The following is a 14868-nucleotide window of genomic DNA, read 5'->3' as shown; positions in this document are numbered from 1 at the left end:
GCCAGCCTGTGTAGCTAGAGTTTTCCTGCCTGGCCCACAGTCAGGACAAATCTCTCACCCGCCAGTCCCACAGCCGCTCAGACCCAACCAAGTAAACACAGAGACTTATATTGGTTACAAACTGTATGGCTGTGGCAGGCTTCTTGCTAACTGTTCTTATAGCTTAAATTAATCCATTTCTATAAATCTATACCTTGCCACGTGGCTCGTGGCTTACCGGCATCTTCACATGCTGTTTGTCATGGCAGTGGCGGCTGGCAGTGTCTCTCTGACTCAGCCTTCCACTTCCCAGAATTCTTCTCCTCCTTGTCCCGCCTATACTTCCTCCTGCCTGACTACTGGCCAATCAGTGTTTTATTTACTAACCAATCAGAGCAACACATTTGCCATACAGAACATCCCACAGCAAGCCTGGGCTACAGAGCAAGATCCAGGAAAGGCACAAAGCTACACAGAGAAACCCTGTCTCGAAAAAACAAACAAACAAACAAAAAAACAAACAAAGAAAGGGGGATGAGCTCTATTGGCAAATATTAAGAAAAAACTCCCGTAACTAAGGACTTTAGTTACTGGCTACAGTGTGCTTCTGAGGATAAATCACACAAATCTACACACACATGTATGCCAAGGGGGGAAAAAAAACTGATGAGACCTTTGATATAGGAAAGCACATATAATACAATACTGAAAAAAACTTTGAAACTATGAAAGTTTTGCTGAATTTAAATAAAATTCCATGTCTAACAGGTTTCACAACCCTAAATCATTAGCTTGAAACTGTATTATAACACAGTCTTCCATGAGATTAGCAACAGAACTCTAAGGCCTGTAAGACTATGAACTTTCCTTCCTGACAAGACTCAATGCAAAGCAGAACCCAGCCGAGAAAACACTGTCAATCAGACCCTGATCCAGCACCACAGACCACCAGGCTGGGTTTTTAAGGGTGTTAGTCAGGGCACTTACCGAAAGGTGACTTCTGGTACAAGACACTTCACTCCATTGTGGAAGGGTCGAGTAAGAGAAATGGTCTGGCTGACCTGATCCACTGCTGATACTCTTCCTTGATAGACACCCAAGCTTTCGCCACAGTTGATTGACACAATACTGCCTAGCCAATCCATAGCCATATTCCAGACGTGTAGTCACTGTGAAGAGAAGGAAGCATTCAGTGAACCTGGAAGAAAAACTTTCAAACTCAGCAGGTATGTCAGGCTCTGTACTTAGTGGTATTTGATGATGCTCCACCAGAGGTGATAAACATAAAAAAATAAAATAAACAAAACAACTTTGGTAAGAAACAAGGCATAACGGCACACACTTCTGTATTATTTTTTATTTTTGTTTTGAGACAGGGTCTCACCATGTAACTGGCTGGTCTAACACTAGCTACGTATACCTCAAACTCACAGATATGTCTGCCTCTGCCTCCTGAGTGTTGGAGTTAAGGGTATATACCACCATGCCCAGCTGAAAATACCTTTAGTCCCAGTGTTGGGGATGTGGAGGGAAGGCAGAGGCAGGTGGATCTAAGTTGAGGCCGTTGGATCTAAGTTGAGGCCAGCCTGGTCTACACAGAGTTCTAGGTCAGCCAGGACTACACAGTAAGACTGTCTCAAAAACCAAAACCAAAAACCTTTTTCAGTAGAGACATGCAGATTAATAAACAATACTGATATTATGTATACAAAGACCATGTAAACACCAGCCGGTGGGGGCATATGCACTCCAGAGACAGAACCAGGGGGATCTCTGAGTTCGAGGCTAGCCTGGTTTACTGAGTGAGTTCCAGGACAGCCAGGGCTACAGAGAAACCCTGTCTCAAAAAACCGAAACAAGACAAAACAAAGAAAATCAAAACCAAAAAAACAACCCAAAGACCATGCAGTTGTTTTACTGTATGCATTACATATAAAGGTGCAAAATCTTTCAAAAGAGAAGGCTGGGGATGTGGCCCAGCAGTGGAGGAGTATTTGCCTAGCAAGTACAAAGTTCTGGGTTTAATTTTTAGCACCATCAAAACTTAAAAAACTAGAAAGCTGAACAAAAAGGGCTGGAGAGAAGGGTAGGCAGTTAAAAACACTGGCTGCTCTTCCAGAGGAGCCCAGTTCAACTCTCAGCACACACACTGTGGTTCATAATAACTGTTCCAGGGGATCTGATGCCCTCTACCGGCCTCTTCAAGCACACTGCACACATATGATGCGCAGAAATACATTCAGGTAAACACTCAATACACATAAAAATAAAATAAGTTTTTAATTAAATAAATTACTACATACAAAAGACACTTACTTCCTATTCCTGATCAGATTTTGCCTATTTTATGTCAGAGTAGTGTAGCTAGAGTTTTCCTGCCTGGCCCACAGTCAGGACAAATCTCTCTCACCTGCCAGTCCCACAGCCACTCAGACCCGACCAAGTAAACACAGAGACTTATATTGGTTACAAACTGTATGGCCATGGCAGGCTTCTTGCTAACTGTTCTTACAGCTTAAATTAATCCATTTCTATACCTTGCCACATGGCTCGTGGCTTACCAGCATCTTCACATGCTGTTTGTCATCGTGGCGGCTGGCAGTGTCTCTCTCACTCAGCCTTCCACTTCCCAGAATTATTCTCCTCCTTGTCCCGCCTATACTTCCTGCCTAGCCAATGGCCAAACAGTGTTTTATTTATTGACCAATCAGCAACACATTTGCCATACAGAACATCCCACAGCAGAGTAGCATAAATTTTCTCGCCTATCACTTACACCCACTCCATCATAATCCTATTTTGGCACTTGCTTTAGGTATTAGATAGATACATTATAAAAAGCTGTCATAAAAAAAAAAAAGTATGGGTTACCACACCTGGCTATTGGTTGGGCAGTGGTAGCACACGCCTTTTATCCCAGTATTTGGGAGACAGAGCCAGGTAGGATCTCTGTGAGTTCCAGGCTGGTCTACAGAGTGAGATCCAGAACAGGCACCAAAACTACACAGAGAAACCCTGTCTCAGGAACAACAACAACAAAAAAAGCTGTCATAAGAAAACAACAACAACAACTAGAATTTAACCAAAGGGGAAACAGCTTCCTTTTCTTTACCAGTCAACATATATTATTTTTAATGCCCTGGTGTTTTACATTCAAATTTATACTGTGTTAACGAACAAATCAAAATGTTAACACTTTGAAAATGTGACTTTTAGTTGATAAGTGCAGGCTTAATTTATTTTTTATTTTATGTGCATTGCTGTTTTGCCTGTCTGTATGTCTATGTGAGGGTGTCAGGTACCCAGGAACTGGAGTTACAGACAGCTGTGAACTGCCATGTGGGCACTGGGAATTGAACCCGGGTCCTCTGGAAGAGCAGTCAGTGCTCTTAATCACTGAGCTATCTTTCCAGCCCCAAGTGCAGTTCTTTTAATTTGGTTCTATATTAATGTGTAACTGTCCATTTTTACTGGAAATTCTCCTGTAAAATACATTGATATTTTATTGAAAACTCATCAAACAGGTTTATTCTACAAAAAAAGAAATTCCCACTTGGGTGTGGTGATGCATGGTTATAATCCCAGCACTTGGAAGGCAGAACAGGAGGACTGCAGCAAATCTGAGTCCAGCCTGTTTCAGAGTGCAAGTTCCAGACCATCCAGAGCCACACAGAAAAGCCAGGTCTCAAAAGAAGCAAAATAAACAAACCAAAATATCCTAGGCCTGAGCATGTAGCTCAGTGGTGGAATGCTTTCTTGGAATATGTGCCTGGAATTCTGGATCTACTCCCCAACACTACCAAAAACAAAACTTTTTCACTTACACAGATACTAAATATAAATCAAACAGTGTAACCCACTGGACTACTCATCTGAAGACTACTCCAAGGAAATGTGTTTCATTCATTACAAGTCTAAGGCCTCCATGTTAAAAAAAAAAAAAAAAAAAAAGCTACAGCTGAAGCTACAAAAAGACTTGGGGGAAGAGGGGGAGGTCACTGAGTTTCTCTGGGCATCCCTGGCTGTTCTGTAACTCATTCTATAGACCAGGCTGGCCTCGAACTCAGAGATCTGCCTGCCTCTGTCTCCCAAGCACTGGGATTAATGCTACTACACTCAGCTAGCGCTAATTTTTTTTAGGTGTGGTGTGTGTGTTCTGCTGGAGATCAAACCCAGAGCCTGTGCTTGTTGCTAGACATGCTTTGTCACCGAGTTACATCTCTAGCACAAGACAAATCTTGAGACCTTTTATTTTTTACTTTTCCATCTAGTTATAATCCAAGCAAAAGAATACCACTCCACAGTAGAAAAAACAAACAAACACACACCTAAGACAAAGCCTCACTATGTAGCCTGGGCAGGCTCATATTCAAGATTCCCCAGGCTCAGCCTCCTGGGTAATGTCATTACAGCTATGTATCATGACATCTGGTCATCCAAAATTTTCACAGCCATCCCCCCTGGAGCATCGCCCTAACTATCACAAGGGGCTCCATTGGGTCTCTATAAAGGTGCTGCTATTCTGACATCATGAAAGATCCATTTATGCTGTTTTCAAACTGCACAGAAGTTTGAACTGCAGGGTCATGTGCCTGGCTTCCTTCCATCAACAGTACATCTGTGAAATCCAACTGTTGCATGTAGCAAAAGTTGATTATACTGTCTGTAGTTTATTTAGGTACACCTCAATTATTTTAGCGCAGCTACTAAGATAAAGTTGGATTATTTTCAGTTCGGGGTTCCATTTTAAATAACTAACATTTTTACATGTGTTCTTGTTCATATTACACAGAAAATCAGAGTCAAAATTGTATTTGGCTTTATTAGAAACTGCCGCATAGAGTCGGGTATAGTGGTGAACACCTATAATCGCAGTACTCCAGAGGCTGAAGCAACTGGGCCCAAACCGGAGACTGTCTTAGCAATACTCAAACCAATAATCCTTGGTAGTTAAAAAGCCAAGGCCTGATGTGGCACAGGCCTTTAGTTCCAGCACTTAGCAGGCAGAGGCAAGAGGATCTCTGCAAGTTTCAGGGCAGTTTGGTCTGCACAGAACTCTAGGCCAGCCAGAGCTACACAGTGAGACCCTGTCTCCAAAAAAGGTGGTTCTTTGCAACCACTTTTACTTCAGAGAAAACAACTAGGAATTTTGTGCCCAATACATAAAACAAAAACAAAAAACTGGGTTACACCTCAGGGTTCCAAGTGAGATACCAACATCTCAGGGATAGTCATTTGTATTGTGGAAAGAGTAAGGCTTCTCTTAACTCAATTAACTGCAATTGGGAGACTGAAAATCAACTAACAAAGCTGATGAGGACTACTCCTCCAACACTTAAAGCACTGGTCAAGTTTTATTAACAAATGCAGTCACATCACAGAAAGGACTGGTAACTGGAGCAGTACACCGAGGGCAGTCAAGTGTGCGCACTGGCGGGGCATCACTAGCTCTATTTCCACATCCCAGTCTGTCACGTTATCAACCACCATGTGGCACTTGCACTCTTCCTGGCTGTTAACCTCACTGGCCAAAAGGAAATGGACGCAAAGAACAATGAGTGAGTGAGTGGGAGGTGGGTGGGGGGAGACAGACAGACAGGAGAGGGAGGGAGGGAGAGAGAGGGAGGGAGAGAAGGAGAGAGAGGGAGACAGACAGACAGGCAGGCAGAGACAGGAGAGGAGACAGAAGAAGAGGAGAGGGAGAGAGGAGAGGGAGAGAGGAGAGGGGAGAGGAAGAGAGGGAGAGAGAGGGAGAGAGAGAGAGAGAAAATGAGTGCAAGTCGCCTGAGAGAGACCAGGCCGCTAACTGCCATCTCTCTATCTCGGCACTCCCACCTCAAACCCAAATCCTTGGGCTACCTCTACACGTAACCCAGTGAGTACCCCATGCGCGCGCACACACCCCCCCCCAGTTCCTGCCTGCCACACGCATCCTGTCGACACACACACACACACACACACACACACACACACACACACACACACACACACACACACACACACACAACCAGTTCCTGCCTGCCTGCCAATATAAAGCTCTACAAGGCCTGGAAGCCCGCAGCCTAAAAAGCAAACCGAGTTGACCACCCCGGAAGCGCCAGCCAACGAGCCCCGCGAGCACCCGGCCTCCCTCGCGCTCACCTCCCCACCGTCTACCCCAGCCTGGGCGGCACACCACACCAAGCCGATCCCACGACGCCAAAACACCACCAAGGGGCTTCACGCCCACCTCCGCAGTCACAGAAGCAGCCGCCAGCACCGCCGCCGGAAACGCCCCCGCGCCTCACCGACCTGGGGTGATGTCACTTCCGTTAGAGCGTAATAGGCTAGAGCCCGAGGCCTGGGGGCGGGACTCCCCGGATTTTTGAGAAGATGGGGTTGAGGGGAGCGCACAAGAGAAAGAGAGTGGAACTGTACGCGGTAGTTTGTCAATTTGACACAAGCTGGAGTTATCTGAAAGGAGGGAACTGCAATTGAGAAAATGCCTCCGTAAGACCCAGCTATTCGCAAACCTGTAAAGCATTTTTCTTAACTAGTGATAGATGGAGGACGGCCTACCCCATTGTGGGTGGTGCCATCCCTGGGCTGGTGGTCCTGGGTTCTGTAAAAAAGCAAGCTGAGCAAGCCTTGAGGAGCAAGCCAGTAAGCAGCGCTCCTCTATGGGCTCTACAACAGCTCCTGGATCCTCCAGGATCCTGCCCTGTTTGAGTTTCTGTCCTGACTTCCTTCAAGAATAAACAGTGATGTAAAGTATAAGCAAAATAAACCCTTTCCTCCCCAAATTGTTTTTTGGTCATGGTGTTTCATTGCAGCAATAGAAACCCAAACTAAGACAAGTTGGTAACAGGAGTGGGGTATTGCTGTGACAGACCTGATCATTTTTTTGGGAGGATTGTGAAAGGACCTTGGAACTTTGGGCTAGAAAAGCCACAGAGTGTTGAGAGCTCAGGGGGTTGTTCTATAGGAGCTTGGAAGATAACGTTGAGAGTGTTGCAGACGATGGAAGCCTGGCTTGTCAAGTTTCAGAGGGACATTTAAAGACTATCAGGACCACCTGTCATTTTGAATTAAGATTCTGTGGTTCTGGTTAGCTGGGGCTGAAGAATCAGCTTTGATTAACAAGAACTGCTAAAGTGAAACCTTGGCTTTGCTGAGATACTCAATGTTGTTTGGCTGGAACTGAGAAATTAATGGTGCTTAAGAAGAGAACAACATTGTTGAGGTGAAATCTACTGGGAAATGTTTCCTGAGAGCCATCACAGAGAGAAAGAGAGGGGGAGGGGAGGGAGAGAAGGTGTGTGTGTGTGTGTGTGTGTGTGTGTGAGAGAGAGAGAGAGAGAGAGAGAGAGAGAGAGAGAGAGAGAGAGAGAGAGAGAGAGAGAGAGAGAGAGAGAGAGAGAATTTTTGGGCTAGAGAGATTACTGAAGTTAAAAGCACTTGTTGCTCTCCCACAACCATCCATAACTCCAGTCCCAGGAGATCTAACACCCTCTTCTGACCTGTCAGAAAATCACACAAGCTCATGGTGCATGTCTTAGGGTTTCAATTGCTGTGAAGAGACACCATGACCACAGCAACTTTTTTGAGACAGGGTTTCTCTGTGTAGTTTTGGTGCCTGTTCTGGATCTCACTCTGTAGACCAGGCTGGCCTTGAACTCACAGAAATCTGCCGGGCTCTGCCTCCTGAGTGCTGGGATTAAAGGCATGAGCCACCACTGCTCAGCACACAGCAACTCTTATAAAGGAAAACATTTAATTGGGTGGTGGTATGTGATTTTTTTTGTGTGTTCTGACAAATAAGCTTGCCTGAAGATCAGAAGGTGGAACTAGCCACTAGTTAACCATTGAGACCAGGCAGTGGTGGCACAAGCCTTTAATCCCAGCACATGGGAGGCTCATGCCTTTGATACCAGCACCTGGGAGGTGGAGACAGGAATATAAGATGGCTAGGGACAGGATCTCAGCTTTCCATGTGCTGGTATCAGAGGCATGATCCTCCCTAGTGCTGGGATTAAAGGTGTAAGCCACTACTGTCTGGCCTCTATGGTTAACTAGTGGCTACCTCCACCCTGATAATGGTTCAGTCTATTATCATTATGGTAGGACATGGCAGTAGGCAGGAAGACATGGTGCTGGATAAGGAGCTGAAAATTCTACATCTTTAATCCACAGGCAACAGGAAGTGATCTGTGTCTGTGACACTGAAAGTAGCTTGAGCATATCAAACCTCAAAGCCCACCCCCACAATGATGCACTTTCTCCACCAAAGCCACATCTCCTGTATTAGTCAGAGTTCTCTAGAGTCACAGAACTTATGAAATGAATCTCTCTCTCTCTCTCTCTCTCTCTCTCTCTCTCTCTCTCCTCTCTCCCTCTCTCCATATATATACGTGTATATATATATATATATATATATATATATATATATATATATATATATATACGTATATATATGGGAATTTATTGGAATGACTTACAGGCTGCGGTCCAACAATGTCTGGCTGTGAATGGAAAGTCCAAGAATCTAGTAGTCGTTCAGTCCACAAGACTGGGTGTCAGCTTATCTGTACACGCTGGAATCCCAAAGAAGCAGGCTCCAATGCCAGTGAAGGAATGGATGTGCTGACCAGGTGAGAGCAAGCAGGCGAAGAAGGAATAAACCCTATTCCTTCTTCCCTGTCCTTATATAGGCCTCCAGCAGAAGGTGGGGCTCAGATTAAAGGTGTGCCTTCAAGCCTCAAGGTCTGGATTAAAGGCTTGTATCATCCGGCCTTAAGATCCAATCAAAGGTGTGCTGTCTTCTTGCCTCAAAATCCAGATCACAAGTGTGCCCTCCATTTCTGGATTATAGTTCATTCCAGATATAATCAAGTTGATAATCAAGAATAGCCATTATACCTCCTAATAATAGTACCACTCCCTTTGGGGGCCATTTTCTTTCAAACCACCACAGTGCACATATATACATGCAGGCAAAACATCCAATATGCATAAAATATATCTTTAAAAAATTAAATTTTTATGAGCTCATGGATTCAAACACACTTGAGGGGTTTTAATTTTGTGGGAAAAAAATTTAAGTCAGTGTCTTGCTGTGCAGCCCTAGCTAGACTTAAACTCAAAGCAATCCTCCTGCCTGAGTTTTCAGATTAGACATGTGGCACCATACCCAGTAGAAATTACTATCAATACTCAAACTGTCCTATCTTCAGGAGTTGAAACCTGTTAAAGCTTGTTCCAGAGTGATTCAATCCATTCCTGGAATCTTTGTAGCATCTTTACCATCTGGCATGACCAAGTGTTCCAGGATTTTTTTTTTAACTACATCTTCTGTCCCAGATTTGTGAGCAATTGTTTTCCTAAGAAGTCCTGTGTCACAGTCTGGGTATTAGGAAGTTAGAATGCTCATTTCTGTGAGCTGGCCATTGCCTTTAAGATCTGGGATGTTAGCCAGGTGTGTTAGTACATGCTTGCAAATCCCAGCAGTCAGAAGGCTGAGACTTGAAGATCAAGACTTGGAGCCAGTCTGGACTACAAATTGAGACCCTGTATCCAAAAACAAACAGATCTCAGAAGTTGATAGACAAGTAGATAGAGATGCATCATACTGGTTGAACTTAATCACTTCTATGTAACAACAGTCTCTTCTTTTTTCTATATTCTAAACTCCTAGCTCCTCAAGATAAAGGGGATGATGAATTTGAACACCATTATCAATTGCTCATTTGTTTATCCCTTCATACTATAATCTCAAGAGAGCAATAATAATGTCACCATCACCAAGGCAATATCTGAGAATGGTTACATAAATTGTTTTTTTTTTCTTTGTTTGTTGCTTGCTTGGTTGGTTGGTTTTTCAATACAGGTTTTCACTGTGTAGTGCTGGCTGAACTGAAACTCACTCAGAGATCTGCCTGTCTCTTAAAGGTGTATGTGGCCACCTCCTGGCTCATGAATTGTTTTACACATGCTGTCCAAATTCCTTAGTTTGAAAATGGTATTGTAGTGGTATTGTGTTCCCCAAAATATTGTACACCCTAATAAACTTTTCTGGGGTCAGAGACAGAACAGCCACAATATTAAACATAGAGGATAGGCAGTGGTAACACACGCCTTTAATCCTAGCATTCCAGAGGTAGAAATCCCTCTGGATCAAGGCCACATTGGAAACAGCCAGGCATGGTGACACACGCCTTGAATCCCAAGAAGTGAGCCTTTAATCCCAGGAAGTGATGGCAGAAGGCAGAAAGGTATATAAGGCATGAAGACCAGGAACTAGAAGCATTTGGCTGGTTAAGCTTTCAGGCTTTCGAGCAGCACAGTTCAGCTGAGATTCATTCTGGATGAGGACTCAGAGGCATCCAGTCTGAGGAAACAGAATCAGCTGAGGAACTGGCAAGGTGAGGAAGCTGTGGCTTGTTCTGCTTCTCTGATCTTCCAGTTCACCCCAATAACTGGCCTCAGGTTTGATTTTTATTAATAAGTACCTATAAGATTCATGTTACATCTGGCGCCCAACGTTTGTGGTACGAATTCTGGAAAAAGTCACTTGCCTGTGGCCTTTCGGGCCCCAGCTCAGACCTAAGCTACACGTTGCCAATTGTGGTGGCACACCGCACGCCGGCAGGATTTGCTGAAGGAGGGAGAGGCAGGAGGATCCCGAGTTTGAGACCAGCTTGGGAGGCTTGCTAAGGAGAAGCTACGGCTGATGGGGGAACTAGCTACAAACGGTGCCAGTGGGACCATGGAGTCAGTGGCTGCTGCTCTGAGGCTTCTTCTCATCGTGTTGGTGACTGCGATGATGCTGCTACCTGGGACAAAGGGTTTACTGCTACTTGTTCGGAGAAGAATTGACAGGACCATTGTATTACCAAAAAACATCGGCAAAAGGTCAGTTTAGAAAAGTTTGACAAGACAAATGGTGGGGAGAAATTGCTGTGAACATTTTCTTTTCTAGGGAAGAACGTTTATGGTTCCGAGAGCAGACATTTATCGGACTGTGATTGCTCCAAACCACAGAGGAGGCCAAAAAAAAAAAAAAAAAATCTGCAAGGAACCATGACCACGCCTAACAGCGACTTTGAAATCTTCAAAAGGAAGACGGGACTCCACAAAGATGATTCTACATGGACTATGGTGTGTTGCTATTGTGTTCCCCAAAATATTGTGTACCCTAATAAACTTATCTGGGGTCAGAGAACAGAATAGCCACTAGATACTTAGGATAGGCAGTGGTAGCACACGCCTTTAATCCTAGCATTCCAGAGGCAGAAATCCATGTGTTCAAGCCAAGTATGGTGACTTTCGCCTTTAATCCCAGAAAGCAAGCCTTTAATCCCAGGGAGTGGTGGTAGAAAGCAGAAAGGTATATAAGGCGTGAGGACCAGAAACTAAAAGCTTTTAGCTGGTTAAGCTTCAGGCTTTCCAGCAGCAGTTCAGCTGAGAGCCATTGGGATGAGGACACAGGAGCTTTCAGTCTGAGGAAACAAGACCAGCTGAGAAGTTGGCCAGGTGAGGTTAGCTGTGGCCCATTCTGTCTCTCTGATCTTCCAGTGTTTACCCCAATAACTGGCCTCAGGTTTGATTTTATTAATAAGAACTTTTAAGATTCCTGCTGCACTATGGGAAAATCATTAAGCTGATTAACAGCACCAAAAGATCGACTTTGGACTACAAACTGTTTAGGACAGTTTCAAGATGGCTAGCTGAGATGATCCAGCCTGACAGACTACTTGAACAAGGACTTGAAACAAGCCCTGCACTTTCTCATTATGCAGCGACTGGACAAATGATACAGGACTTGACAATTAACCCAAAATTTTTCTTTTCAGGATTCCCTAAAGATATCTTCACCCCCAGAAAGCAGGAAGTAATTTTAAGAAAACAATGCCCACATTCCTAAGAGGTGGGATGGGAGGTTTTTGGTCATTTAATGAGTTTTGGATATTGTCATTGTTTACAATGGTTGGTTAAAAGTTGTTGATTGTTAATGGTCAGGAAAAAAGCTGAACATGGAGATTAGATTCAGAGGTTTTGTTTAAAAAAAAGAGAAAAAGAAAGAAGAGAATATAGATATGAGGTAGATCATTGACTCTACTCTAAGAAAAAAAGATAAAGAAATAATAGGATAAATGGGTAGATAATTTATCTACACTGAAAAAGTGTACATGAATCTACACTGAAAAGAAAAGGGGGAAGATATAAAAATGACAAAAGGTAGATTATTGAAACTTTTATGAATAGAAAAAAGAGAGAATATGAATATAAGATAAAAAGGTTAATTTTTTAATCTACTTTTAAAAAGGAACTACTTGTTTTAAATAAGATAAGTAATGAAAATTTCTTGTCTTGAGTTTATCAAATGTTACTGGACTGGACATTGTTATATATTAATGGAGTTTTTTGTCTGAATCTGTCAAATGTTAATGGACTAGACATCGTTAATGTAATCTTGACTGTGTATATTGTGTATACTTATTGGATATAATTTTTCTTGTATTAGGTATAAGCTTTTTTAAATTTTGGACAAAAAAGGGGAAATGCAGTGGTAGTGTGTTCCCCAAAATATTGTACACCCTAATAAACTTTTCTGGGGTCAGAGACAGAACAGCCACAATATTAAACATAGAGGATAGGCAGTGGTAACACACGCCTTTAATCCTAGCATTCCAGAGGTAGAAATCCCTCTGGATCAAGGCCACATTGGAAACAGCCAGGCATGGTGACACACGCCTTGAATCCCAAGAAGTGAGCCTTTAATCCCAGGAAGTGATGGCAGAAGGCAGAAAGGTATATAAGGCATGAAGACCAGGAACTAGAAGCATTTGGCTGGTTAAGCTTTCAGGCTTTCGAGCAGCACAGTTCAGCTGAGATTCATTCTGGATGAGGACTCAGAGGCATCCAGTCTGAGGAAACAGGATCACCTGAGGAATTGGCAAGGTCAGGTAGCTGTGTCTTGCTCTGCTTCTCTGATCTTCCAGTTCACCCCAATAACTGGTCTCAGGTTTGATTTTTATTAATAAGTACCTTTAAGATTCATGCTACATGTTTTTTTTTCCTACCATTTTAACCTGCACAATTCATTGTTTTGTTTTTTTTAATGAAGATTTACTTTTTGTAGGTATGTGAGTATTGGGGAGGGCATATGCACGTGTTGGGGGTGGTGTGCATCTAGGTGCCCAGAGATACCAGAAGAGGGTGTCAGTTCCCCTGGTGTTGGAGTTACAGGCAATTGTGAACTGCCCTACGAGGGTGCTGAGAATGAAACTTGGGTCCTCTGGAGGAGCATCGAGAACTCTGAACTGCTGAGCCATCTCTCTAGGCCTCCTTGGTTTGCTGCTGTAGGTTTTATTTTTAGAATACTCACAAAGTTATACAATTATCACTCCTAGCTTTAGAATACCTTCCCAATTTTGGAAGAGACCCTTTACCTCCTGTAAGATGAATTGCTAAATGGTCTTATTAATAAAAAACCCAGAGCCAGATATTGGGGTGAAAACTGAGAGATCAGAGGAATAGGACAAGCCACAGACAACCTCACCTCACCAACTCCTCAGCCTCCAACCTACTTTCTGTATACTCACGCCTATATGCCTTTCTGTCCCTGCCATCTCACTTCCTCTCTCTGCCCAGCTACATCACTTCCTCTTTCTGCCCAGCTGTCACTTCCTGTCTGTCTGTACAGACCTCAAGACCTCCCTGGTTAGTGCTGGGATTAAAGGCATGTGCCACCATGCCTGGATCTGTTCCCAGTGTAGCCTCCAACTCACAGAGATCCGGATGGATCTCTGCCTCCCGAATGCTAGGATTAAAGGCATGTGCTAGAAATCGCCTGACTTCTGTATTTACTATAGTGGCTGGCTTTTTCCTCTGATCCTCAGATAAGTTTTATTGGGGTACACAGATAAAATATCACCACAACCTCCCAATTCCCTTTGCCCTGTGTTCCCTGATAATCACTAACCTAATTTCCAACTCTATTTGCCTACTCTGGATAGTTTATAGGCTCCTCTATATTATAGCGGATAATACAAATTTGTTTGCTGTTTCCAAGCAGGATCTCATGTATTCCAGGCTGGCTGCAAACTTTCTGTAGCTGAGAGTGATGTTTAACCTCTGACCAACCTGTCTTGATCTCCTGCTTGCTAGAATTACAGGTGTGTGCTACCACAGGAACTCAAGGCTTTGGCATGCTGGACAACTCTCAACTGAGTTACATTTCCTGCTCCAAAGTTTTTGTTTATTTGTTTGTTTTGTTTTTTGTTTTTGTTTTTAACAAAAATGTAAGATTGGTAACTGGGCACCATTGTTCCCTCTGACTTTGGTTTGCTCCTTATGGTGGCCTGAAGCTCTTGGTGAATGGAAACTATCTACTCCAATCAGAAAGCATGAACGGTAACTGCTAGCCACTACGAGCTGTTTGAGAAGGAAGTTGAGTGGGGTGATACTAGGAAGGGTCACATCCCAAGATGCAGGTCCTCTTGGCATGCTAGTCACTGGAACTTCTGGTTGTATGGGTCTGGCATTCACCCCTACTGGACACTGCCACAGACATTTCTGAGGGATGAGGCTTTCTGCATTGAAATGTGAGCCCCTCAAGAGATGGCTTCTCATCCTTAAGGAGGGCTCTGTTCAGATGCCTCCCAAAGACCTAGGGCCCCAGCATCCCTCCTCACCTAGCTCCATCACCAGCTCTAGAACCCAAGTTCCCTATGCAGGACTAGTAAAGCCCTGGTTACCACGAATTAGATAATGTGCTTATGGATCAGACCTTTCCACCAGCTTTGGGGGCTTCTGAAAGCAGCCTTTTGTTTAGCGTTCAAGAGAATATACTCCATCAGTGTGTGACAAGTTAGAGAGTCAGACACCACTGACACTCTGCCTGAGAGT

General features: G+C 43.8%; 1 protein-coding gene and 1 long non-coding RNA gene across 4 annotated transcripts in view; one reads left to right on the top strand and one right to left on the bottom strand.

Annotated features, from left to right (window-relative positions):
- Nucleotides 1–6260, bottom strand: part of Edc3 (enhancer of mRNA decapping 3) — a 44040-nt gene extending 37780 nt beyond the window's left edge. Inside the window, exons 1-2 of one of the 2 annotated variants that reach the window (XM_052761582.1) lie at nt 6209–6260; nt 967–1148 (exon numbers count right to left, since the gene is read on the bottom strand). In XM_052761582.1, the coding sequence (XP_052617542.1) occupies nt 967–1130 (164 nt within the window). In that variant the 5' untranslated portion in view covers nt 1131–1148; nt 6209–6260. Of the gene's footprint in view, nt 1–966; nt 1149–6120 lie in introns of both variants that reach the window. The other variant, XM_052761574.1, reaches the window with a different exon arrangement.
- Nucleotides 6261–6345: 85 nt separating this feature from the next.
- LOC128124991 (uncharacterized) lies at nt 6346–11044 on the top strand. 2 transcript variants are annotated; one of them, XR_008223065.1, is made up of 3 exons: nt 6346–6493; nt 8459–8609; nt 9845–11044. It is a non-coding gene; the product is annotated as an uncharacterized LOC128124991 (long non-coding RNA). The 2 variants fall into 2 exon arrangements; XR_008223066.1 differs by having other exon boundaries at nt 6349–6493; nt 10937–11044.
- The last annotated feature ends 3824 nt before the right edge of the window (nt 11045–14868 follow it).

This window comes from Peromyscus californicus, unplaced genomic scaffold (assembly GCF_007827085.1).
Source record: "Peromyscus californicus insignis strain IS unplaced genomic scaffold, ASM782708v3 Scaffold_11__1_contigs__length_118956290, whole genome shotgun sequence".
NCBI lineage: Eukaryota > Metazoa > Chordata > Mammalia > Rodentia > Cricetidae > Peromyscus > Peromyscus californicus.
This window is presented reverse-complemented; position numbering and strand designations above follow the sequence as displayed.